The sequence below is a fragment of the Saprolegnia diclina genome (genome assembly GCF_000281045.1).
Source record: "Saprolegnia diclina VS20 unplaced genomic scaffold supercont1.1, whole genome shotgun sequence".
Classification (NCBI taxonomy): Eukaryota; Oomycota; class Saprolegniomycetes; order Saprolegniales; family Saprolegniaceae; genus Saprolegnia; species Saprolegnia diclina.
In genome coordinates this window covers 1,286,910-1,310,417 of record NW_008246068.1, presented here as the reverse complement: position 1 = coordinate 1,310,417, position 23,508 = coordinate 1,286,910, and the positions used below count along the sequence as shown (strand labels likewise).

Genomic DNA, 23,508 nt, shown 5'->3' with positions numbered 1-23,508 from the left:
ACTGAGACGCCTCTTCAAAGCCGTTGCAGCGCTTTTTTAAATCAACATGTATAAAAATAGAAACGCGGTCGTTTTTTAAACTTGATGTTTGTATGCTCGGTGGTTTTCCGAGCCTATTTTTGAGGGATGTGGCCTTTGGCGGTTTCATCAGACCTCTCCAATATTATATACAATCCATTCCCACAGGTTTAGAAGCCTCTCATAACCCATATATATTCAGTATAAGAGGGTCGGGCTTTGTATTTGTACCTAGAGGTATCGAATGCGAGCGGTTATTTGGCTGTGCAGCCGAGGCACCATGAACTGAGCTCCCAAGGACTGTTCGATACCGCGTTATATCGGCGACCCTTGCCTCGTGCAGAGTCCACATCTTTTAGGTATGATGTGGCATTGTTCGACAGTATGCTGCACCGAACACAGTTACGGACTGCCCAAGTCGAAAAATCGAACTTAGCAGATCCTTTTTGGTGCGAACTTAACTGGGATTGGGCATACAGGCCGACCACGTGGAGTATGCTGATCGTCGTCGCCGGTGTCGTTGCGGCGCCGTTCGCCGCGCTGCTGCTCGTGCTACTGCTTCTCCGCGCCTACAATGCCACGCGCCAAGATCGCGTTCTCGGCTTCTTCCACCCGTATGCTGCGTCGGGCGGTGGCGGCGAGCGTGTCCTCTTTTGCGCGCTGCAAGCACTGCCCACGACCACGCACGTCGTCATCTACGTCGGCGACGCCATTAGCGCAACCACGCTGCTCGAAGATGCGCACCACCGCTTCAACTTTAAAGTGACCGACGTCAAGTGCCACGTGGACGTGGTGCATTTGCGATACCGTCACTTGCTCGAGGCCAAGTATTACCCCCGCTTTACGCTTCTCGGGCAGAGCCTTGGGAGCATGCTCGTCGGCCTCGAAGCGTTTCTGCGCTGCCCAGTGGCCGTCTGGATCGACACGACCGGGTGCGCATTCACGTACCCGTGCGCTTGGCTCGGCGGCGCCCGCGTCGTGACGTACACGCACTACCCGACGATCTCAATGGACATGCTGAGCGTCGTCGCTCGGCGCGATGTGACATACAACAACAGCGCCGACGTCGCCGGCAGCGCGCTCAAGAGCCAGGCCAAGCTCGCGTACTACCGCTTCTTTGCCTTCTTGTACAAGTGCGTCGGGTCGTTTGCGACTGTTGTCATGGTCAACTCGAGCTGGACGCACAATCACATCAAGCAGCTCTGGACGCACACCGCGCCGCTCGTCGTGTACCCGCCGTGCGGCTCGACGGGCTTTGAAGCGTACCCACTGCCTGGGCGCGACGCGATCGCGCTCTCGGTCGGGCAATTCCGCCCCGAGAAGGACCACACGCTGCAACTGGCCGCTCTCGCGCGCCTCGTGCACGACCATGCCGAGCTGGTGCGGTCGACAAACTTTAAACTCGTGCTCCTCGGGAGCTGTCGCGGCGCCGACGACGAAGCCCGCGTGCAGGCGCTCCGCGACGAGTGCGCGCGTCTCGGCCTCGAGTCGTACGTCGAGTTTGTCGTCAACGCGCCGTTTGCTCAGCTCGAAGCGTACTTGGCCAAGTCGCTCATCGGGCTGCATACGATGCGGAACGAGCATTTTGGCATCGGCATCGTCGAGATGATGGCGGCCGGCGTTGTTGTCATCGCCCACAACTCGGGCGGCCCCGCCGCCGACATTGTCAAGCCGGGCACCGGGTACCTTGCGACGACCGCCGACGAGTACGCAGCCAACATGCACCGCGTGCTGACGACCGCCGACAACACCGACATGCAAGCCGATGCCCGGGCGTCGTCGCGCCGCTTCTCGGACGACGTGTTCCGAGAGGCTTTCTTGGCCGCGCTCACCCCCGTGCTGTAGAAACCACCAGTCTAGTCATCCTAGCTGTAGAAACCACCAGTCTAGTTGATCCTAGCCTAAGACTTGTCGTCCAACTCTTTCAAAATGGCATACCAGTCCATCTACCATCTACCTCGTCGCCTTGCCATGTACAGTATGAGAACGGACAGGAATGGTTTCAAAGTCGAATGGAGAAGGAAGGTCCAAGCAGCTTCTGGCAAGAGAACGAATTGCCAAGCATTTCCCTTGCTTCTGTCAACCAAGTCGCAACCTCTCAGCGCTGCGAGTGCTAATGAGCGCCGCTATAACGTTGGTGGCGACGCCTTGGTGGTTGACGTCGCTTGCCATCCGAGAAGTTGCGTGATGATGTATGTGCCAAGAGCCAAATTCAGCAAAATTATTTGGACCAACGACGCATGCACGCTGCCACGTACGGATGGTGACGCGCAAGCCGTCGTGGTCGCCAGGCCAGCTGTGCAAATAACTCCAGGCCGTGCGCTCGTACAGTATGGTGTAATCGTTAGCACTCGAGACTCTGAATCTAATAACTCCAAGTCACACCCAGGAGCCCAAATTTTGGTGCTGACCAAGATACATCACGGGACCCTTCGCTGGCGAAATGCGTACGCGGTTGGTCGTTGCAAGCAACTGCACTAGCCCAAAGGAAGTCTTGAGGTGGCGCAGCTGGTACCCAGGTCGCTGTCAACGGCAGCTCGATCCCCGCGATCGCGCGCAGCTGTGGTCGGATTCCTTCTCGGATCCGCCGAGGCCTCCATCATACGAGGCGGCTCGAAATTTCGCGCCTGTTCTTTCTGCCCGGTGCATAGAGCACCACCACCCATGCTCGATCCTGGCGTCAGAGTAGCCAGCGGGACGTACGGTACAGGCTTCTGCCACGTATGGTGCCCCGGGGCACGAACCCAGCGCCATAAACTTTGCCATCTGCCAAAATATTGCCGAATTTGCATGCTCCTCGACGGCGTCCTCGCGTCCATCATGCTCGGGTTCTCTGCGTGGACGTTCGAGGTGCTCGAGCGGTCCGAGCACGCTGCGTACTTCCTCGCCTGCTGCCTCCTCCTCCTCCTCTGGCGCAGCGTCGTGCTCTCGGCGCCCGCATCGACGACCAAGCTCGTCGAGGGCGATATCGGCGACGTCGCCAAGGCGCTGCCGCCGACGCCGACCAAACCAGCGATCGTACCCGTGACGTGCAATGCAGTGCCAACGCCGAGCGAGAAGCTCATCTTGACGTCGCTCGTGGACGAGCCGATCGGGAGCATCCGCATCCTGGTGGGCCCCCAAGGCGCGTGTGGCGGCCGCCTCGAGAAGAACGAGATCATCTTGGAAGACAGCGTCGTGAGCCGCGTGCATTTCTCGCTCTCGTGCGTGCGCAACACGTACTACCTCCAGGACGTCGGGTCGACGACCGGCACGTTTCTCTACTTGGCGCCGCACGAGACGCGGCTCCTGAGCATGCACGACCACGTCAAGATTGGCGACACCGAGTTCCGCATCGTCGACGCATCCTTCCACGGCAAGTCGTCGCCGTACCTCCAAATCAAGTTTACCAAAGGCCCGATGGAAGGCGTGACGCAGCGCATTGGGGCGTCGCTCGTTACGATCGGCCGCAAGACGAGCTGCACGCTGTGCATCGAGAACGACGTGACGGTCTCGGGCGCCCACTGCACGATCGAGTTTCGTGCCGCCGCCGAGCCGCTCTCGACGTCGAGCGTCGAGCTTGACTCGGACGACGAACGCCTCTGTGGCTTTTACCTGACCGACCTCGGCAGCACCAACGGCACGGGCTTTCGTTTGAGTCCGTCTGGGCTTCCGTCGGAGAAGACGCGGCTCCACCACGGCGATGTCTTTGGCGTCGGCTGCACCCGCTTCCTCGTCCAGCACGCGACCAAGCTCCACGAAGAAGCCGGCACCAGAATAGCATAGGCTTATACCATGTTGATAGAACAAAAACAGTGTACGACGTAGATTGCCTACTCGGTCGCGTCTGGCTGCTGCGACGGGTGCGCAGCGTAGAACGCCGGGTGCTCGGCGAGCGCCGCAACGATACGCGAGATCGTCGGGTACTTGGCCATGTCGACCTTGAAGCGGTTGGCGTTGTACACCTGCGGCTCAAGGTACACGTCCGCGAGCGAGATGGCGTCGCCGACGCAGTACTTGCCGGCGGTCTTGGCGAGCTCGGCCTCGAGCACGTCAAAGCCACGCTCGATCCACTCCTTGCTCCATGCCATGCGCGCCGCCATTTGGTCGGCTTCCGCGTAGTTGATGACCGCCTACCCCATAGCATATCCATGAGCTCTACCGCCATGATGACGAGTTGAGTGCATGGCGTACGCGCTTCATGACGGCGAGGTTCTGGACCGGCTGGATGTCGCAGCCGATGAGGCCGCAGAGGTTGCGGACGTGGGCGCGGCCAAGCGCGTTAGCCGGCAGAAGCGGGTGCGTCGGATGCGTCTCTTCAAGGTACTCGAGGATCGCACCGCTCTGGTGCAAGACGTGGCCGTCGATCTCGAGCGTGGGCACGCGCCCGTTGGGGTTGATGGCCGTGAAGGTCGGCCCGACCTGCTCGCCCTTGAGGAGGTTCACGCCAATGTACTCGTACGGGATCTGCTTGTAGGCCAGCGAGATGCGCACGCGCCACGAGCAGCTGCTGCGCCAGTACGAGTGGAGCTTGGTCGTCGTCGGCTTGGTCTCGGTCGCCATCGCTGGGTTTGTAAACGGCAAAAGCTTTTGTAATCACGCAAGATCGACGGTAAATCCTCCGGATACGAGCCGGATACGCGACGCCGCAGCTCCTTTTGTGGTCGTAGGTTGCATTTTGGCCAATCGCATGGTCCGATTCCATCACAGAACTTGCAGTCAAGTCGAGTTCTGTACGTCACGACGACCCATCCATTGAGCAACACAGAGCGCAGGTAAGCTTAAGCTTAGTTGATGCTGGTGAGGCTAGAGCTCAATATACGTGTGGTGCAGCGGGAGCCGATCGATCGCAGTTGAAGCTGGCAGTCTGGTCGCGCGACCACATTGTAGCCAATCAAAATGGCGCAGGAATTGAGTGCGCATGATATCCTGTAAATACCCTCAGATCTGGTCGTCGCTGGATTTAAGCTTGGCAATTGTATGCTACATACAGGCAGGCTGTTTGTATCGGACCCAATTTGCCGTGGTGATCTTGCGATTTCGGGACGATGAGCCTCACCGTGCTGCTCGATGGCCACCGGAAGAAGGTCCCTGTGACTGCGGGCACGTCCATGGTACGAGGCTTCCGACTGCATCATGCAACCTCATCGAGAGGTTCCCTAGTCGGACGTACTGCGCAAGGCCTGTGAGCTGCATGACGTCGACGCCGACCGCCACGAGCTCCGCCACAAGAACGCGATTGTCGACCTCTCGCTGCCATTTCGCCTCACGGGCATCTCGTCCAACGCGACGCTCGACATGATGGCGAAAAGAGGCGGCGCGAACGACCCGGTGGTGCGCGTCTGCGTCCAGCTCGTCGACGGTCGCCGCGTGCAGGGCAACTTTGGCAGCAGTCTCACCCTCGCCGCGATCCTCGCCCAGCTCCAGATCCATCTCTCGCCCGAATACGACTCGCTCAACTTTATGCGCCGCGATATCCGCGGGCCCGAACTCGACTCGCTCACGCTCCAGGCGCTCGGCCTACTGAGCGGTTCCGGTATGTTTCGCGTCCAGAGCTCGACGTCTTCGCCCGTCGCGCCGCCGCGCGTTGTCGCCGCACCGACGCCCTCCGCCACACATGTGGCGGCGCCTATGCCGGCAGCAGCGCCGTTGACTCCGGCCCTTGCACCGGTGGCCGCCGCGCCCGAGCCTGCCGTCTCGGCGCCGTCGCCGCTGCCATCGACACCGTACGACGCGATCCAGCGCGTGCGCAACTCCAACTTTGACGCAGTCTCGAGTACGGTCGTCTTGACGCTTATGAAGATCCTCTGCAACATTCTTTCCAAGCCAGGTACACGCTTCGTATCTTGAGCCGCGTGGACTTGGCTCTCGTAGATGAGCCCAAGGTGCGGTCGATCCGGACGTCGAACCCAAAGTTTGTCGACGCGGTCGGACGTCATCCTGGCGGAATTGCGTTTCTCGTCGCAAGTGGCTTTGCCATCGACGGCGACATGCTGCACCTCGCGTCCGAGTCGAGCGACGTGCTGCAAGCTGCTCTGCGTGTGCTCCATACCGAAGCCGACGACCTGCGCATCGACCACAGTGCGCGACCGCAAGTGCAAGCGCCGTCGTCGCTACCGGCGCCGGCCTTTGATGCGTACCAGCCGCTCATCACGCGCATGCAGGTACTGTCTCCATTTGCAATAGTCCAACCAACGTATCGAACAGGCGCAGCCCCGCGGCGCAAGCCTCACGGAGATGCGTCTCGACGATTTGAAGAAGAAGCAAGACGCGCTCCTTGCGTCGTCGACACCAGCGCGTCAGACACGCATCCTGTTTCCGCATGAACTGCAGCACGTACGACAAGTTGTCCATTTTCGATTTGGATGCAATATGACGCCATCTAGGCGGCGATGGCGGCGCCCACGACCGTCGGCAAGAGCGACGCCCAGTTGCTCGCTCAGGCGCTCAAAGCGCGCCAGGACGCGGCCGAGAAGAGCCAGTCGTTTCGGACACTGGCGATGCGGGAGCTTGACGACATGCAACGCCGAAGCGTGTACCAGGAAGCCGTGCTCCGCGTCCGTTTTCCCGATAAGGGTACAACGTCTTATTGCATGGACGATATCAATGCTCAAATTCTGTCTAGTTGTCCTCCAAGCAGTGTTTCATCCGAGCGAACCGCTGCAAGCCGTCGCCGATCTCGTGACCAGCTGCCTCGCGACGCCGCGTGCGTTCTACCTCTACACTACACCACCGATGACCAAGCTCGATGCGACCAAGTCGCTGCTCGACTTGCACCTGGTACCTGCGTCCAACGTCTTCCTCGGCTGGACGTCGCCGCCAACGGCATCGACCGAGCTTGGCGCGTACCTCAATCACGACATTGTAGCGACATATTGTCCGTCAGCGTTGCCCGTCTCATGCTTGGACGCTGTGTAGCTCGATGAGGTCGGTGCCGAGTCCAAGGACGACGATGGTGGACCGAGTGTGGCGTACCCGTCGAGTCAGCCGCTCGTGCCGTCGTCAACCGCCGCATCGGCGTCAACCGCGGCCGATGCCAAGACGACAGCGTCGGGCCGCAGTAGTGCGAGTGCCAAGGGCCGCCCGGGGTGGCTCAAACTCTAACATCTCGGCTGTTGAAGCATCGTATGCCCGATCTTATGGTCTGTCTGCTTCGTCTACTGGCGGGTCGTTTAGGTCTTGAGCGCCTTCTTCTTGGCCTTGTACTTGTCCCAATGCGCTTGCACCTTTTTGTTGTAGTTCTTGTCGTGCTTTTGCTGGTTGACGGTCTTGGTGATGACTTGGAGGACGTCTTCATCGAGGAGGACGTGCTCCTTCCCGACGCGCTGCGGGTTGTACTTGGTGCTCACGCCCCACACGAGCGCATAGTTGAAGTTGTCGAGCATGTCTTTCGAGATCTACGGTAATTGATACATTGATACAAATGCAACACAACCAGGTGAGCGTACCGACATGCACGCGGCGTTGACGGTCGTGCCCTTGCGTTCGGACGAGAGGACGACGGGTTCGTCAAACTCGGGTTGCTACAAGCTCGATCCGTGGGCGGTCGGTCGAGTAGTCGAGTAGTCGTTACCTCGCCACGGCGCTTGGTGTAAACACGCGTGAGACCCATGTACTTCCACATAGTCGCGAGCAAGTGGTCAAAGTTGAGCTATCGCAAAAGGAGCAGATTACTACGTAAACCTTTGACCAAGAGAGTTAAGGGTACCGCCGGTCGCCCGTTGTGTTCGCAGGCAATGACGACCGAGTGCGGGTTGCGTGCGAGGCGGTCGACGTCCTCGATCGAGATGACGTCGATCTTATTGTAGACGTAGAGGCACTTGATGTACTTGCGGTTGCCTTCGATGACGTCGATCAAGTCGTCGACGCTCGCGTCTTCGCGGAAGAGCAGCTCGCAGTTATGGATCCGGTACTCGTGCAGAATCTTGTATACGGTCTTGTACGGGTCGTCGCCCATGCGCGTGAGGCGCACGGTCGCGTTGAAGGAGATACCACCGCCGGCCTTTTTGCGGAAATAAATATCCGGCGGGTTCCGGTTCAAGCGCAACCCGACGGTCTCGAGTTCGTTCTCGAGGATCGCGCGGTGGCGGTTGCCTTCCTCGCGCCCGGCGTCGAGGACCATGAGGATCATGTCGGCCGACTTGGAGACCGCAATGACTTCGCGACCACGGCCCTTGCCATGCGCGGCGCCTTCAATGATACCGGGCAAATCGAGCAGCTACGGTCGCGATGAGATGCTGGTGCGCAGAGGACATGCGGACCTGGATGCGCACGTCGTTGTACATGAGGTTGCCAGGAATACACGTGAGCGTCGTAAACTCGACCGAGTTGGTCTCGGACTCGGTGTCGGTGAGCTGACTCAAGAGCGTCGACTTGCCGACGGACGGGAACCCGATGAGTGCGACGCGGCCATCGCCACTCCTCGCCACATCAAACCCTATGGCATCGTTGGCAGGCAGAAGGAGGACCATGGGCGCGCACCTTCGCCGCCGCCGCCGCTCGACTTGTCGCCTTCGAGCAGCTCCGTGCGCAGCTTGGCGAGCTTGGCCTTGAGATGGCCAAGGTGGCCTTCCGTGGCCTTGTTCTTCTGCGTCCGCTTCATCTCATCCTCTAGACGCGCATGCAGCATGAGCCATCTTTGCGTCTACGAGCGCATGCGGACCAATCTCCTTGATCTTGTCGAGGATCCCCATGCTTGGCCGCTGCCTGTCCTGGCGCTGATCGATTTCTCGCCACTCTTTATGCGGACGTCATCCGGATAATATATCGTGTCCGGATACGAATCTAGCGCGACGCAACTTGAAGTTAATCTGGAGCGTGCTCGCTCGAGACGACTGCGCAGCCATTCTACCCCAGGTGACAAGTAGTGTAGCTGTCATGCAGTACCATTGTAGTTCCTCCCACAAGCTAAACACTGCCAGCTGGCCGACTCGCGCGCCTGTAGCCACGCCGGCGACAGCACGACCGAGTGGCGTAGCCAACTATAGCAGCACTGCACCGAGCCCACGGTCTGACGGTCTGCAGGCAGAGCAACACGGCACCCGTCAGTTCCAACCAAGGGTTTAATAACCCTGAAATATACTCAAGGCTTTTGGAGGCCCTCAACACAAAGAAAGAGACGTTGCGAGGTCTCCGCAGTCACGCGCTCACCAAACCTTGACGTGAATGCAGCGAGGCCACCGAAGCGGCGTAGGGCGCAAGAATTATGTTTCCGGCAGTGCGCTCGCACGAGAGACTATACGCTTTTGTAAGTATGATCTTCCACACGGCGGCTAAGACCCAACCTATCGACGTGGTGCCAGCCAAACTGGTCGGGCTCTCCAAGCTGCTCTGGAAGGTCCATCTGTCTTATGAAATGCATCTGCGAACCAGGCGCTGACCAACTGGACGCTTTTGCAAGTCGTTTTGCACATGCTCTTTTGGCGCCAAAATAATGATGGTCATCAATGAGAGAACGTGGGCTCTGGGATAAATGGGTTATGAACTAGTGGGCTCTGGGATAAATGGGTTATGAACTAGTGTGTTCCTTGACATTCGCTGGGTCTCGAACCGCGGGTCATCCGACATGCAGAAACGCGTGTGCTAGGAGCCATGCCCGGTCGATTGGGTCGTCAGGGAGGCGTACGACGACGCGCAAGATGACCGAGCTCACGATCGGGTCTTTCGTGCTGTCGACGTGGTGCACGGGGAGCTCGACGAGGTCGACGAGCGCCGCTCGATTCTCGTCGTCATCAACGTACACGACGTGAACCGACGGCAAGTCCGAGGCGGTTCCGAGAGCTTCGGGCCGGCGCAGTTGCCGCGCTGTCGGGTGCCAGCTGGCATTGTAGGCGCGAATGCCCGTGAGCGCCGTGCTGTGCCGCGTCTCGTCGGTCATTGGCTTCTTGAGCAGTCGACGCGCGAATCGATCGGCAATCGACGCACCGCGTGTGAGCTCGTCGCCGAGCACAAAGCGCGCGCGCTTGGGCACATGCTGGTACAAAAGAAGCTCCACGAGTCGTTTGGGGCGCGCGAACGCGGGAAGCCAAAACTCGGATTCATTGCTGCCGTCCTTGTACACCTCGAGGCATCTTCGTCGCTGCTTCATGTGCGCGACAAATGCTTCGACCGAAGTGAGCTGGAGACGGGGGAGCACCCGCCACGCCAGCGGAAACGCATAACCCGCCAGTAATTGCTGCACCGTCGATCGATGTGACGGTACGTCGGCCAGGTACGTTGCGATATCCCGCTGCAGACGCGTAACGAGCACCCCAAAGGCAGCGACTTCGGCAAAGAAAAAATTGGTCCACGGACTCCGCGTTCGCTGGTGCTCGTGCCACGTGGCAAGACTAAGGACATCGTGGAATGTATAGTGCAGTGAGATGGCGTGCGAGAGGCTCTGGAGCTCCTTGACACTGGCCTCGTCGTTGCGCTCGAGAGGCGGACACACGTGCCGTAGCGTGTCTCCATACACCTCGACGAGCCCGCGCTGGGTGTTTGAAAACGCAGCACCGGGTGTCGGTACCTCGGACTCGTCGATGCCACGACCCTCGCTGCATTGCAGCCAGTCACAGATGACCTGCAGCCGGTCCGCGTCCGGAACGTAGCTGTGGTAGACAGCGACTCCAATCGCAAACCGCGTTGCACTCGAGGTATTTGGTGGAGCGGCGAGTACGTCACGCATGGCCATGGCCAGCGCCGATGCGTCCACTGGGACGACGGGGGCGAAGAAGACGTGTTGTTGGCGCTAAAGACACATGAGTGACGTCAACGAATTTCGCAGAGAGGACCAGTAGCACGACGTGAAGAGTGCAAAGTCGCACACGAACCGTGTCGTTGTCGTCATCGGTGGTCGGCGACGGGTGGGCGCCGAGCGCGTCGGCCAGCGATACCACTGGTCGCAAATATCGCTTGTGCGCGTGGCACGCCAAAACGGCCTTGCTCATCGGGTCATGAATCGACGAACAGAGCATGAGACGGTGCTTCTCGCTAGTCTTGTCTTGGTCGCGCTGCTCTTGCCACGCGAGGCTGAGCGACGGGAGGTGGCTCAGAAGCTTGTGCAGCAACACGAGTGCTAAGCGGTCGGACGCAGCAGCTTGTGCGAGCGCATCCCGCACCACGTCGGGCGGCTCGTCGACCGCCAAGAGCGAGAGCGGTGCACCGAGCTCCGAGAGGGTCACGACTGCCGACGGCGCGGCGTCAACAAAGAGAAGAATGGGTGTGCTACTGTCGGTCGCTTCCAGTGCGGCTTGGAGCACGGTTTGGGTCATTGTATATGGCAACGGCAGTGGCGGAAGACCATGCGGTGCCAGCGCGACCGCCGTAAAGTGCGCGATCGCAGCATGCAGTTCATTTTGGGACAGACAGCACGTCGCCTGCACGACGCGATGCCACGCACTGTATATCGGGTTGGCATCCTCCGTCGCACTTGGTGCGCTCGTGACCAAATCGCGTAGCCCTTCGTGTTGCGAGAGCGTCACCACGATCGCCCACGTCCGTTTCTCCATTGACGCGGGCTTGCGCAGCGCGTCGACGCTCGAGATCCATGGCACTTCGCCACGCCAAATACGCGCCATGTCACTCAGCAGGGCATCCGAGAGCTGCAACGACGGTGCAAACTGCCGGGTGGACGTTATCGCCAGGAGAAAGCGCCACGTCATCGCGTCGTCGTTCGAGACGATGGCATCGACGGTCGCAATGGACTGCAGCACATGCGCGTGTAGGTCGGCTACGTCGCGTGGTTCGGTGTGATCTCGGAACCGCTGGGTGCGCGTCTGGGCGCGCTTGAGCAACTGCCGCTTTGTGAACGCCTGCGTCAAGCCCGGGCGCGCCAGCGAGAGCAGATCCCGCTTGGACTCTTCAGCGCGAAGCGTGTCGACTTGCCATCGGTGTTTGGCGGCCTCGACAAGCCGGGCGATTGAGGCTACACTCCAGTACACGGCGTAGTTGCAATTGACCGCCAACAGATAATACGAGGCATCAAAGAGGAAGAGTAGCGTCGGAAGAAGGCTCTCCATGTACGACGTTGTGGATGGCGCCAAGCCTGCGGGGGGCGGCTCTGGCACTTCGTCGGCTTGGAGCCAATGCCACACGTCGTCGAGTGATGCGTTGGCGGCGAGCGCAGGCAGAAGCGCGTCGTCGATGCTGGGCGCGTCATAGTAGGTGAGCCAACTGGCTTTGACGCGAAGATGGTCGCTCTCATCCCATAGCGTCGCCACGAGCGACTGAAAGTAGCTGGGCGCGTCGTTCGGGCCCAAGCAAACATCCACGACGTCCATAGCCTGGTAGATGGCCTCGTCCCATTGCGTGCCCGACACAAATGGCGTCTGGATATACACGCGCCACTCGGCGTGGACGGCGTGGATTTTGCCATCCACGTACACTTGTCCACTAACGTGGGCGAATTTGGAAAGGACCGAGCGCAAATCGGCTTCGACGTTGCGAACAAGGAGCTTCTTGCGCGTCTGGAGTGCGCGCGTCGTGGCGCGCGAGAGGTTTGTTTCGGTCGCGTCGCAAATAAGGAGGTTGTCCCCGTACAAGGACGTGAGCCAGGCTTCGCCAATGCCATTGCCGTCTACGAGAAGTACGGGCTTGGTACTCGACGCGATGGCAAAGGCAGCGGCAGTAAATGAGTGTGTCAGCGGCAGCCCGTGGAGGCGCCAGCGTGGTAGTAGCGTCCGCTCTTCAAACAAGAGCGACAACATCTCGTCCACCGAGCACGCAAAGTGAATCGTTTCAAGGTGACGTGTCACGTACTCGAGCACAGAAGTCCGCAAGCAACTCGCGCACGACGCCAGATAGACACGAATCGTGGCCGCCAAGACACACGCACCGGGCAAGCGCGCGCCGAGAACGACGGGCACCGACGCCAACTGGTCCTGGGTGCGTACCATGGACGCGTCGAGGCGGCGCCGAACGGCCTCTTCGTAGGCGCGCTTGGCTCGGAGTGCAGTGAGCTGCGCTTCGGCGGCCCGCATCTCGATGTCGTGGGCTTCGACATCCGCGCTCGCCATGCCAAGCTCGCTGCGCACTTGGAGCTGTGCCACGCGATGTTGCGGCGTGGCCAGCTCCATCACCTGGAGGCGGTGGCGGTCGTCGACGAGCTGCGTCGAGACACGCCGCTTGTCGTACAAGACCTTGGCCCACGCTAAGAGCGCGTCGAGGTAGTCGAGGACGACTTGCAGCGTCGGAAACACTTTGGCATCGGCGATCGAGAGCCGCCATTGGCGCGCACTGAGGATCGAAGTGTGGGCCATTCGCTCCATCGACACTTGGAGCAGGTTACGCACGAGGTCGCGGACACTGCCGCTGCGGCCATCGACGGATGCCGCGCCTTGCACGGTGCTCTGGCGGCGTCGCCCGCGGCCGTGCGACAGCAGCTCTTGCAACACGACGTGGAGTTGACTCCAATGGCCGTGCAGCCGCGCCGGCTTGGCTTCATCCAAGATGTCGTCGTGGGGCAAGTCGAGCACGAGCACGCCGCACGCGTTGGCACTGGCTTCGAATGGTGCCAGCGCCGCGGTCAGCTCGGCGAGTCGGCGCGCACACGCCTCGGCGGTCGATGCGGCGCTGGCCACATGAGCGTCCAAATGGTCGTCGAGCTGCTTGGCCGCGGCGGTCCGCGCCATGAGATCACTAATGCACTCCGTTCGCCGAGCTTCTAAACGTCCCAGCGTCGACAAGAGGTGCTCCGTCGCGGTGGCTAGCGCATGAATGTTGTTTGTGAGGATCGATGCTTGGACCAGCGCCTGCGTCCAGATGCGTTCCTTGCTTAGCCACCGCGCCGTGTGCTCGGACAAGAGAGTCTCGACGGCCTCGGGAAACGCATACTTGGAAAGGGATGCGAGGCGTGTCGACGCGCCAGCGTGACGCAGTGCGCGCTCGACATGCGCTTGGACTTCGCCGCAGACTGCAATGAGAGCGTCCGACCGCGCGTGCCGCGACATGGTCGGTGCCAGCGTCGTCCGGGCGACAATAGCAGCCGCGTTGCCGTCAAAGCAGTCACCGCCGTCGTCGTCCAACCACACAATGTGGGCGTATTGAAAGAGGAAAGGGGCGCTGACGAGCATCGGGTACAAGGTGCGTACATCGTCGTCGCCGTTCGCTTCCATAGGTAGTACGAGAAACGTGGTATGCGTTGGGGTGTCTGTCCCATCACCATGTCGGATCGCGTCGAGCACGGTGGCAACGACGGCACTGGCGTCAACCGACGGTGGGACATAGACGAGGCGGCGGCTTGCGGGCGTCCCGATGCTGGTCGATGTCGCCTCACAATACTCAAGACCAACGATCGCGCTGGCCATGCCCGCGATGGCGGCCACTTGACGCGGTGTGTCGTGCCTCCCGGCCGAGTGCTGGAAAAAGATCAACACGTACGGGCCGACGCCGAGTGGCAGCGTAAGCACGCGAAGGAGCTTGGCGAGACACGCGATTACGGCTCGAGACGCATGTACGGTGGACGGGTACTTGGTCGCGAGGCGCCACGCGCTGAGACACTCGGCGACATACTGCGGTCGGTAGATCTCGTCGTACTGCGATGGTTGGCGGGCGTTGGGGCAAAATACCAACCCGTTCAAGCGGCTCGTCGACTCGAGTTGGGCGACCGAAGATGGGCCAAACCCAACCGCCAAGGCAGCAATCAGGCTCGCTCGGAATCGGGTAATGTCGGCGGTGGCCCGAAGCGCGTCTTCAAACTCGCGGGAGGCTTCGTGGGCCCAGAGCATGCTCAGCCCTAAATTCGCATAGGTCGAGGGCGGCAGCGTCCCGACGATACGAAGGATGTCGAGGCCTTTTTGCAGCACATTCCAGCCAAGATGTAGTGTCGCCGGGTGCTCGAGCAAGTCGAGTACAAGCGCGGACGTTGCGCGCAGCACGGTATCGCGCACCGGTGGCGCAAGCACCGGCGTGGCCGAGGTCGCACAGACGGCAAAGATCCCGTCGGGCGTCAATGGGTCGAGCGCAATGTGGAAGAAATGGCGAAGGAGCCGTTGAGACGTCGATCGAGTGTCGTCGCTGCGCATGGCGCCGACAAACCAGACATGGCGAAGCCGAATGTCTCCCGAATCAAACCGCCAACGCTGCGTCTCGACGAGTTCACGGACGCAGTCGACGCCGGTGCAAGCAACGTGCAAGTCGTCCAGGATAACGTAGTGGTCAAGGCCCTGGAGATGACCGAGTGTCCGCTCTCCGACCCACCCTAGCTTGGACGCAATGTGGCGCTTGAGGTTGGGCATGGCCGCCGCGCATGGAATGTAGTGCTGCGAGTTGTCGGAACGGTACACATGTCGCAAGAGGTAGGACTTGCCACTGCACGACGGGCCTGTGAGCAAGATCGGGCGATAGCTCGGGCGCCATACTTTGATGAAGAAGGCGGTGCGCACCGACGCCGCGCCGACGACACCGATGGCCGTGGAATCGACAGTCACCGTCGCAGTCGGCCACGGCACCCAGCGCCCAACGGCGACGTCAAACATATAGTCAAAGACACTCTTTTCGCTTGGTATCGGCGCCGCAAGCACTCGGTAGTGATGCGGGAGATCCCCAACAACCGCGCGCCGAAGGAGGTCGTTGAATGTCTCCTTGTGGGCGGGCGACAAGGCGGCGCCGGCGCACCAAATCAAGCCAAACACAAAACACCCTTCTAGCAGTGGCGCAATGGCCGTCGAATTGGTTGGCCACCCGCCGTTCGCGACGAGCGCATCGACAAGCGAGAGCAGGGACACCATCGTGTGAGCCGACGCCACCGCCATCGGATGCTTAGGCGGCAGCACCGCGCACGCGAGCGGGAGGATCCAGAACCCGAGATCTTGTAGTGTCTTGCCGTGCGACCGGGCGATCGACGGCGGCAGTCGTTGCAGCCAGTTGTCGAGCACGTGACGCCAACTGAACCCGGTGGCATCAAGGTGGATTTGGCCGATCGACGGCGCCGTGGACGGAGAAAGACCGGCGACGACGTCTGTTTCCAGCACAATGCGCCACGGCCGATGCACTGCACTTGCCTCGAGCGACACGCGCTGATAGTCGTTGAGAAACGCCATGACGGTGTCGAGGAGGCGGGCGTCGCAGGGTCCGTCGAGAATGATCCAGCGCCTTCCGGTGACAGTTGCTTTGGTCACAACGTCGTGGAGCCAGGAACTCTGGAGGCCGGCGCCGTAAAACGGTTCGAGAAGGGAGGTCGACGCCTCAGCGGGGAACAGCCGAACAATGTCGTATTGTCCGTGGGCGGCAGCAGCCAAGAGCGTCGACTTGCCGACAACAGGCGCCCCAAAGAGGATCGAGCAGAGGAATGCTGACGTCGTCTCCTGCAGCTGGGTCATCTTGCTCGCCATGTACTCGACGGCGGCGTCACTGTGCGCCAAGGACGGCACTGGTGCAAGCCGTCGGAGCAGCTGCAGAGCCACGACAGCATCTATAGAAGCGCACCAATATATGCCAAGAAGCGACGAGCTACGAAGAAACGTACCAGCCATGGACAGGCGGGCCATCACGATGCGCTCAAGGGCAGCAAAGACGGCGTCGCCCTCTGCTTCCAGCGTCGAGATCTCTGACCAATGCGACGCAGCGCTTTGCGCCAGACGCCACGGCGCGAGCGTGATCTCGGCCACGAGCACCTTGGCGACCCGTAGTCCATCTAAAAACACGCCGATCCACGCACTCAGCGCTTCATAGTGCCTAGTTTGCAAGACGTTATTCTCCATCGAATGAGAATATACATACTGAAACCCGTGGGCAAACAACGCGCGCTTCGTCGCCATAGGCGCAGGGAGCGGTATGAGAGCACACGGCACAAAGAGCGCAGAGAGCGTCGATGCCGTCGACATTGGGGCCGAGACGGATGCGAGCAACACAAAGTGCGGGTGCACGTTTGCAGACCGTCCGTCCACAGCGCGGCGCGCCACCGACTGTTGCAGCACGGCGTGCGCCAGCTTGGCGACGACTGGCGCCGCCAGCGCGTGCAGATCCGTGATATAGAGCCAGCTCCCCGTGCTCGCAGCGCCAAGGAGCAGCCGCCCGAGGTGACGCCACGACGATGCCGCGGGTGTTGCCGTATATAGCGCCAGTGTCGTGCCGACAAGACAAGCAAGGTCCCGTGCCGTAGCGGTGGCGGCATCCCCTTGCAACAGTAGTCCACGGCCGTGTCGCAGCGCTAGAAAGAGCCCGAACACTGCCTTCTCGGTCGTATAGGCACTCCGCGGGCGGTGGTGGCACACAACGTCGTGGCGGTAGGCCACTGACGTCTGCAGCACGTCGAGCACGTACTCGCCCGACGTGGTTTGGTGGTGCTTGGGATACGCTTGCCAAATAAAATGGTCGTTGGTGGCGCCATGGAGCTTGGTTGTGACATCTGTGAGCGCACTGACGTCGGTGAGTAGCACGGCCATCTTGAGCGGACACGTCCGCAACAAAGCGAGCAACTCCTTGGTCAACGTCTGGAGCGCGCGATGGACGTCGTCCGTGGCACCACCCGCGTCAATGGCGCGCGTCATGCACTGTGTCCACGCAAAGTGCAATGTGGCCACTGCAACTTGCAGCGGGACCGTGGTCAGCACTGGCGCGACAGAGACGAGCGCGTCAGCGGATGCAAACGCGGCGGTCATTGCGTCATGAACCGCAGTGTGGATCGCCTTGTCGAGACTGTGGAGCTGTGCACCAAGATGCTCAAACCAACCTTCGGCGACTGGCCACTGCCACGGTATCGGAGCCGAGAATGAAAAACCATCGTCGCCATGGAGACCCAAGCGCGTCATGCTGCCACTTTCGTTCGATTCGAGATTGCACAGACCGTCGTAGAGTCCTTGGAGACACGGTACGAGCGATGCCAGATCTTTTGCTACGAGAAGATCCCGGAGGGTGTCGTCGGGAAGAAGCCAAAGCTTGGGAAATGCCTCGCGCTGCAGCTCCAAGACTGCGCTAATCGCCTTGGTGGCATGCTCGAGGATGCGCCAGCATTTCTCCAGAGGTTCCTACGTATCGTGCATACCACCAAGATCGTGTATCGTTTGGGTACCTTGATGTTGTCCGAGTCGACAATGCGGGCGACGCTGGGCTGGCCGCGCACGATGTTCGAGAGACTGCGCCAGATCTTCTCCATCGTAGCGACATCCCGACCAATGTCCGTGTCGGTCACGCGATAGAAAAAGCCCTCGACGGCGCGCCACCGACACTGAACGGCGTGCCAGAGCGTCAAGAGCTCGCATGCAAAGTGGAGTTTGTCTTGCCACTGGAGTACGTCGTGCAGCAACGACGTCACGTGCGGCGACGCCACCAACCCATGCAGCGTGAGGCGCTGGTCGTCGACTTCCGCGAGCAGCTCGGAGAAATTGGTAATCACAAACGTGTCCTTGAGTGCATACCGGTCGAGGGCAAAGAGGGGCCGGGCCCATGACCGGCGCAGGCCCAGAAAGGTCGTCTCGAGGCGAAACTCTGCGATCGCTGTGTTGTGCACACTCTCGGTGGCCGAAAGCACCGACAGAATACCATCGTCGACGAGGTCTTCGAGCGTGAAGAGGAGCTTTTCCTGGGCGACGCCGGTCACCGCGTGGTGCCGAGGGAGAAGCGACACGATCTGCACCCAGTGGCGCGGCTTCATGCTGCCCGACGCGACCATTGCGACCACGGGGACACCGACGCTGAAGGCATCAAGCTCGGTGGCGAGCCCGTCAAGGGACGCCATGATGCGCGGATTGGCTTGAAACTCAAAGCGAGCGCCCGCCATTTGCGCCCGCCACGCGTCCACCTTGGCGACAACGTCGGCGCCGTTCAGGACACTGAACGGGGTCTTGCTCCAGACGTGCGTCGACGTGACGAGCTCGGCGGCCATGGACCAAAACCGAGCGTACGGCGAGATGCGCATCAGAAGCGACGTCACTTCCACGTCTTTGGAGAGCGGACTGCCAAATGTCTTTTCGCGCGCAATGAAGGCGTGCACTTGGGCGACCGCGGTTTCCGCGCGCTCGAGAAGCGTGTGGGCGCGGTCAGCGACCGCATCGAGCTTCTCGCGTGCCCAGACCGCCGACTCGAGAAAGCTTGCGATGTCGTTGCGTAATTCGGCAATGTCGGATTCGAACCGGCGCTTCTCTTTGGAGAGCCCCTCCGTGAGCTGGAGCTTTTTCCAGTCGCAGATTTCGCTCGCACGCAACGCGGCCACATGGAGCCGCTGCGGCCACTGCTGGAGCGTCCAGTGCCGCGCCCAGATCGCCTTGTGCAACGCTATGTGCACGCGGACACCGAGGCCCGCGATCGCATCGAGCCGGCCGTCGATCGTGTGCACAGCGAGCCGGCGTTCGTGCACAGAGCCAAGGAGGTCGTGGATGTAGTTGCACTGCGCTTCGACGTCGACTTCGGTCTTGGGGACCGTCGTGAGTTTGGTCAAATCCACCTCGAACGCCGACGTAATGCTGCCTTCGCGGATGTGGCAGTTGGCCGCCAGCGCATGCAGCGTCGTCTGGACCACATGATGGACTTGGTCGTACAACACCTAACCCGATTGTTAAAGCAAAAGACACGATCTCGCCACGGAATACTTGTTTGAGATGCCGCGAGTCGACTTGGAGGAGCCCAAACGCTTCGCCGTCAAACGACGAGACAGAGACCTAGTCACATTTTGAGAGAAAATCCGGATACAACTGCACGACGCACCGTCGCCAGCGTCGTTGTGAACCAAGCCAGCTGGTCTAGTATGGCATGAAAAATGTCGTCGTGCAAGAAGACACTCTGGTCAGCGCCAAGCTGCGACTGCAAACGACAAATGCGCGAGTCCAAGTCCAACACAAAGGCTTGATATCGCTGCACGAGCGCCAAGGGCTCGACAAAGAGGCGCCGCATGATGCTCGTGGTCTCGGCCATCGCACGCTGCACCTCGGTCGCCCGTCCCTACTCGCTCTACAGGTTGACTCTCGAATGGAAAATGCGGTAGCGCACCGCGTGGAGCAGCGGCAATGGCGCGACGTCGGGTATGAGCGCGCTCTCGATACGCACTTGCTGCAAGAAAGATGTCGTCGTCGTACCAATGAGCTCGACGATCGCGGCTTCGACCTCGTCCAGTGACGGCTGCAGCGTCACGGCTCGCGATGAACCCGGTACCGCGTGCAAAATGAGGGTAAGTGCGAGGATCGGCGGCTTGAGCCGTGGCCGGTAGTACAGAGGTACGTGGCGCTTCCGAATCGTCGACATGGGGATCTCGGACGCTTGGCGCGTAATCTGCGTGCAGCGGGGCTCTAGAAGAAGGCGCCAAAACCCCGACGACGACGCCGCCATCTAGCATTTTGTCCATCAACACTTTACAAGTACTTGAAAGAAATGTTGTCATACGAGGTCGGTCAGGTCGCGACTGAGGAGACAGTCAACGTACTTGACAAACCGGCGCACGACTGAGAGGTCTTTGATTGGTGCAATCTCAACCGAGCACTGAATGAGCTGGATCATTTCCTTGCGCCAGTCGACTCGCAGTGTCTCTTGCGCAATGGCCATCGTGCTGTGCTGCAGACAGAGGTAGTCGGGCAGCAAAAACGGCGGCTGCGGGCGTGACGCGATCACGTCATAGTCGCTTGGAATGTCATAAAAGAACGACACGTGGTGCAAGATCGCGGCGGACATGGTGAGCACTTGCTTCAGCAGTGGCAGCGTCCACGCCTGTGCGAACAAGTAGGTCTGTTCCAGCTGCTGCCGCAGGACCGAAAATGGCGCGCTGCGCTCGGGGATGACCACGGGCGTCGGCGTCCGGACCGTCGCTTCATGCGCCGCGTAGGCCGCGGCGACGGGATAGAGTGCTTGCTGGTGATGGAAGAAGCGCGACGTTTTCTGCATGGCGACGGCATAGTCGTCACTGGCACTGGTGAGCGCATCCGATAAGAGACGGCCATGCGTCGAGAGCAGTGCTTTGGTGCGGGGCAACGCGCCGATCGCACGCTGGACAATGCGCTCCTTCCAGTGCTGCGCCAGGACATGGACGCCGTCGAGAGGTGTGTCGTGGAGCGACGACGCGACGCGGCACACGTCCCGGATCAAGGCATTTTCCTGGAAAAAGATAGCCCGCTGCTGGAGAAAGGCCAGGGGGTTGTCTACCGATAGTCGATGAGGATGAAGGACATGTGTGGGTTGTTGGTACCGGATGGAAGCATCAAATTGACGCGGTGCACGCGCTTCTCCAAGCCAGACGCTAGGAAGCGGATGCGAAAGCGTCCAGTCTACAGCAGCGCAGACAATATGGCTCGTGCATTCGGGGAGCACGACGATACCTCGGGGGTGTATGCGAGCACGTAACAGTCTTTCCAGGAGGTTGCAGCCTCATCAACTGCAGTATCACAAGGTGTTGTCGAGTCATAGTAAAGAGACTTGGCGAGGAGTGGGCCATGGGCGTCCGTGATGTGGCGGAAGGCTTCTCGGTCGCGGAAGCAGTGAGCTTTGAAGAATGCGTCCAATGTTGGTGGAGGTTGCTCGGTCTCGGGCGGTTTGCTGACAGTCGCCATAGTGTGGGAGGTATCTTGATTCGAGCAGTAGTCGTCTTGTGCATTGGCGGCGCGAGGCGAAGCGGCGAGCAAGCGGTGGGCATGCACCGGCGGCCGCGGACCGACCCGCCCCGAGCTCGGCGGACGTCGGGTCATGGTCGCGGATTTCGCGCTACGCAAATCATTCTTGAACCTCTAACTTGGCAACGCAGTCAGCCGAGTTACCGCACAGGCCGCTTTGCGACGCGCGGCGAGGTAGCACCACAGTCCTCCTCGGTCGTCGTTGCGGGACCACCGAGAAGCGTCGGCAACCGGAGCTTGACGAGCGGTGCTACGGGCGCGGACGACGACGCAGTCGTTTCGGGCAGTCGATAGGCTTCCTTCTTGGTACTGAGCCGGCTCGTCTGTGGCCGCTGCCGCGGGGTGCTGCCGCGACGATCCATGGTCGCGCAAGATCCAACTGCATTGTCCCTCCAAAAGCGACCAATCATGTGCAAGTGCAAAGTGGCGACCAATCAAAAGTGATCCGAACGTCCATGATCGTCCGACGCGCCGGCCGGCTGGCGCTGCTCGAGGCGGCTGCGTCACCAAGCACCGATTCCCCGGTCATCGTAAGCAATGCGCGCTCGGCGCTGCTGCGTACGGGAGTAGCGCTCCTCGAGACGCTCGTCGGTGCCACGCCGTCCGTGTATGTGCTCGTGGTTCGCAACGACCTCGCGAGCGCCGCCGCCATCGTAGCCGCCGCCCAGAGCAAGCACGTCGTGGTCCTCTTACCGGCGTCGCGCCTGCACTTGCTCGAGTATGCGATTGCGCAAACCGGCGCCGCGTCAATCGTCGACGCGACGGCAAGTACCGTGGCGCTGACGACGACACCACCGACGTCCGTTCCAGCCTGGCCGCTTGCGGCGTTCGGACGTGACGGCGGTGTGTGCATGCTTACGTCGGGCAGCACGGGCACTTCCAAAGTTGTCGCGTGCTCGTGGCCAAGCATGTACGCGCAGGGCGACGCGACGCAGGCCGCCATGTTCCCACGTCGTCCCTGCCGCTTTGTGCTCGCTTCGTCGATAGCCCACGCGTATGCGATCAATGCGCTCTTCGCCATCATGACGTCGCCGCATGGCGACATGTCGACGCTTGTCATGAGCAGCGGCATGGACGCCCTTGTGCCCGTCTTGTCGACGCCGGCGCCACATGCCGTGACCATTGTCTTTGGAACGCCAGGTACCTACGCACCGCTATTGCAGCTTGTGCAACCGGTACCGTTGTTTGCCGACTTGGCCTACAGCGCCGGTGTGACCCTGCCGACCGAGATGCACACAGCGCTGCGCCGCGATTTTGGCCTCGCCCTCGTACAGAACTATGGGTCGACCGAAACCGGAGGTATTGCCGCCGGTGGGATTCGGCCCGGTGTCGCACCGCCAACGCACGACCGTCTTGCGAACGCCGGTGCGCTCTGGCCCGGCGCTGTCGTGCGCGTGCAAAAGCCAAGCGTCGGCATGGTGTGTCGCGACGGCGAAGACGGTGAGCTGGTTGTCCAGACACCGTGGCAGTGTGCGGGCTACGTCGAGCAGCAAGCGCTCGTCCGCATTAGCGCGGATGGGTTTTACCGAACGTCGGACGGCGGCGCCGTGGTCGACGGCCACGTGTTTGTCGGCGACCGTCTGCGGGCGCCCGTGCGCTTCCGCACCGGCACGTTTACGCTCTTTGTACCCCGGCACGAACTCGAAGACGCGGTCTTGCAACACCCGACGATCTCGGATGCTCTTATGCCCGTTGTTGAAGCTTTGCCCGAGAAGGTCGTGCTCCTCGTCGTGACGTCGCTGCCCGAGCACGAAGTAGCGATCGTCTGCCGTTCGCTGCTGCCGTCGTATGTCTCGACCATCGACATTCGAAAGGTACAGCATTTGGCGTGCAGCGCCGCCGGAAAGCTCCTCTACTCGATCCCAGAGTAGTAGTCCTACTGATGCAGCCACGAATGTCCTCCCAGTCATTTTGATGAATTTCGCACTAGTCCAGATGGTTGCATCGACATAAGACATTATTGTTGGTCGAATACTATAAAAGCCAGAGTCCGTCGACGGCAAGG

General features: G+C 60.7%; 7 protein-coding genes across 8 annotated transcripts; 4 read left to right on the top strand and 3 right to left on the bottom strand.

The window, feature by feature from the left end:
- Positions 1-448: 448 nt before the first annotated feature.
- Positions 449-1,976, top strand: SDRG_00417 (hypothetical protein). Its single transcript, XM_008605891.1, has one exon. It carries the CDS (start codon positions 514-516, stop codon positions 1,861-1,863), a length of 1,350 nt encoding a protein of 449 aa, XP_008604113.1. The 5' UTR covers positions 449-513; the 3' UTR covers positions 1,864-1,976.
- Positions 1,977-2,808: 832 nt separating this feature from the next.
- Positions 2,809-3,783, top strand: SDRG_00416 (hypothetical protein; the record flags this gene model as incomplete). The annotated part of the gene is made up of 1 exon (XM_008605890.1): positions 2,809-3,783. The coding sequence occupies one exon, from the start codon at positions 2,809-2,811 to the stop codon at positions 3,781-3,783; it is 975 nt and encodes a 324-aa protein (XP_008604112.1).
- Positions 3,770-4,591, bottom strand: SDRG_00415 (maleylacetoacetate isomerase). Its single transcript, XM_008605889.1, has 2 exons — positions 4,192-4,591; positions 3,770-4,130 (listed from the first exon to the last, which is right to left on the bottom strand). The coding sequence occupies exons 1-2, from the start codon at positions 4,558-4,560 to the stop codon at positions 3,831-3,833; spliced, it is 669 nt and encodes a 222-aa protein (XP_008604111.1). The 5' UTR covers positions 4,561-4,591; the 3' UTR covers positions 3,770-3,830.
- Positions 4,592-4,997: 406 nt separating this feature from the next.
- SDRG_00414 lies at positions 4,998-7,445 on the top strand (the record flags this gene model as incomplete). Of its 2 annotated transcripts, XM_008605887.1 has the most annotated exons (7): positions 4,998-5,111; positions 5,161-5,827; positions 5,872-6,161; positions 6,205-6,333; positions 6,384-6,573; positions 6,623-6,861; positions 6,916-7,445. In XM_008605887.1, the coding sequence occupies exons 1-7, from the start codon at positions 5,046-5,048 to the stop codon at positions 7,099-7,101; spliced, it is 1,767 nt and encodes a 588-aa protein (XP_008604109.1). In that variant the 5' UTR covers positions 4,998-5,045. The 2 variants fall into 2 exon arrangements, with proteins under 2 accessions (XP_008604109.1, XP_008604110.1); XM_008605888.1 differs by lacking the exon at positions 6,916-7,445 and having other exon boundaries at positions 5,046-5,111; positions 6,623-6,915.
- On the bottom strand, positions 7,082-8,728 carry SDRG_00413 (hypothetical protein). The gene is made up of 7 exons (XM_008605886.1): positions 8,660-8,728; positions 8,479-8,607; positions 8,259-8,434; positions 7,706-8,215; positions 7,571-7,648; positions 7,446-7,520; positions 7,082-7,394 (listed from the first exon to the last, which is right to left on the bottom strand). Exons 1-7 carry the CDS (start codon positions 8,688-8,690, stop codon positions 7,170-7,172), a joined length of 1,224 nt encoding a protein of 407 aa, XP_008604108.1. The 5' UTR covers positions 8,691-8,728; the 3' UTR covers positions 7,082-7,169.
- A 735-nt stretch (positions 8,729-9,463) lies between these two features.
- On the bottom strand, positions 9,464-21,872 carry SDRG_00412 (hypothetical protein). Its single transcript, XM_008605885.1, has 12 exons — positions 21,648-21,872; positions 21,213-21,594; positions 21,083-21,161; positions 20,287-21,035; positions 19,897-20,232; positions 19,615-19,848; positions 19,500-19,568; positions 17,984-19,453; positions 16,693-17,939; positions 16,439-16,647; positions 10,767-16,384; positions 9,464-10,723 (listed from the first exon to the last, which is right to left on the bottom strand). The coding sequence occupies exons 1-12, from the start codon at positions 21,863-21,865 to the stop codon at positions 9,554-9,556; spliced, it is 11,781 nt and encodes a 3,926-aa protein (XP_008604107.1). The 5' UTR covers positions 21,866-21,872; the 3' UTR covers positions 9,464-9,553.
- Positions 21,873-21,937: 65 nt separating this feature from the next.
- Positions 21,938-23,498, top strand: SDRG_00411 (hypothetical protein). Its single transcript, XM_008605884.1, has one exon. The coding sequence runs from the start codon at positions 21,959-21,961 to the stop codon at positions 23,372-23,374; it is 1,416 nt and encodes a 471-aa protein (XP_008604106.1). The 5' UTR covers positions 21,938-21,958; the 3' UTR covers positions 23,375-23,498.
- The last annotated feature ends 10 nt before the right edge of the window (positions 23,499-23,508 follow it).

Excerpts from the sequence above, each read along its gene's own strand:
- SDRG_00417 (XM_008605891.1), top strand. The coding sequence starts at position 514 with ATGCTGATCGTCGTCGCCGGTGTCGTTGCGGCGCCGTTCGCCGCGCTG.
- SDRG_00413 (XM_008605886.1), bottom strand. The coding sequence starts at position 8,690 with ATGGGGATCCTCGACAAGATCAAGGAGATTG. Across the intron at positions 8,608-8,659 it reads CGACAAGATCAAGGAGATTG|AGGATGAGATGAAGCGGACG; the intron begins GTCCGCATGCGC and ends ATGCGCGTCTAG. Across the intron at positions 8,216-8,258 it reads ACAACGACGTGCGCATCCAG|CTGCTCGATTTGCCCGGTAT; the intron begins GTCCGCATGTCC and ends TCGCGACCGTAG.
- SDRG_00411 (XM_008605884.1), top strand. The coding sequence starts at position 21,959 with ATGATCGTCCGACGCGCCGGCCGGCTGGCGCTGCTCGAGGCGGCTGCG.
- SDRG_00412 (XM_008605885.1), bottom strand. The coding sequence starts at position 21,865 with ATGGATCGTCGCGGCAGCACCCCGCGGCAGCGGCCACAGACGAGCCGG. Across the intron at positions 19,849-19,896 it reads CATTGCCGCTGCTCCACGCG|GGACGGGCGACCGAGGTGCA; the intron begins GTGCGCTACCGC and ends TAGAGCGAGTAG. Across the intron at positions 19,569-19,614 it reads TCACAACGACGCTGGCGACG|GTCTCTGTCTCGTCGTTTGA; the intron begins GTGCGTCGTGCA and ends AAATGTGACTAG.
- SDRG_00415 (XM_008605889.1), bottom strand. The coding sequence starts at position 4,560 with ATGGCGACCGAGACCAAGCCGACGACGACCAAGCTCCACTCGTACTGG. Across the intron at positions 4,131-4,191 it reads ACCTCGCCGTCATGAAGCGC|GCGGTCATCAACTACGCGGA; the intron begins GTACGCCATGCA and ends GCTATGGGGTAG.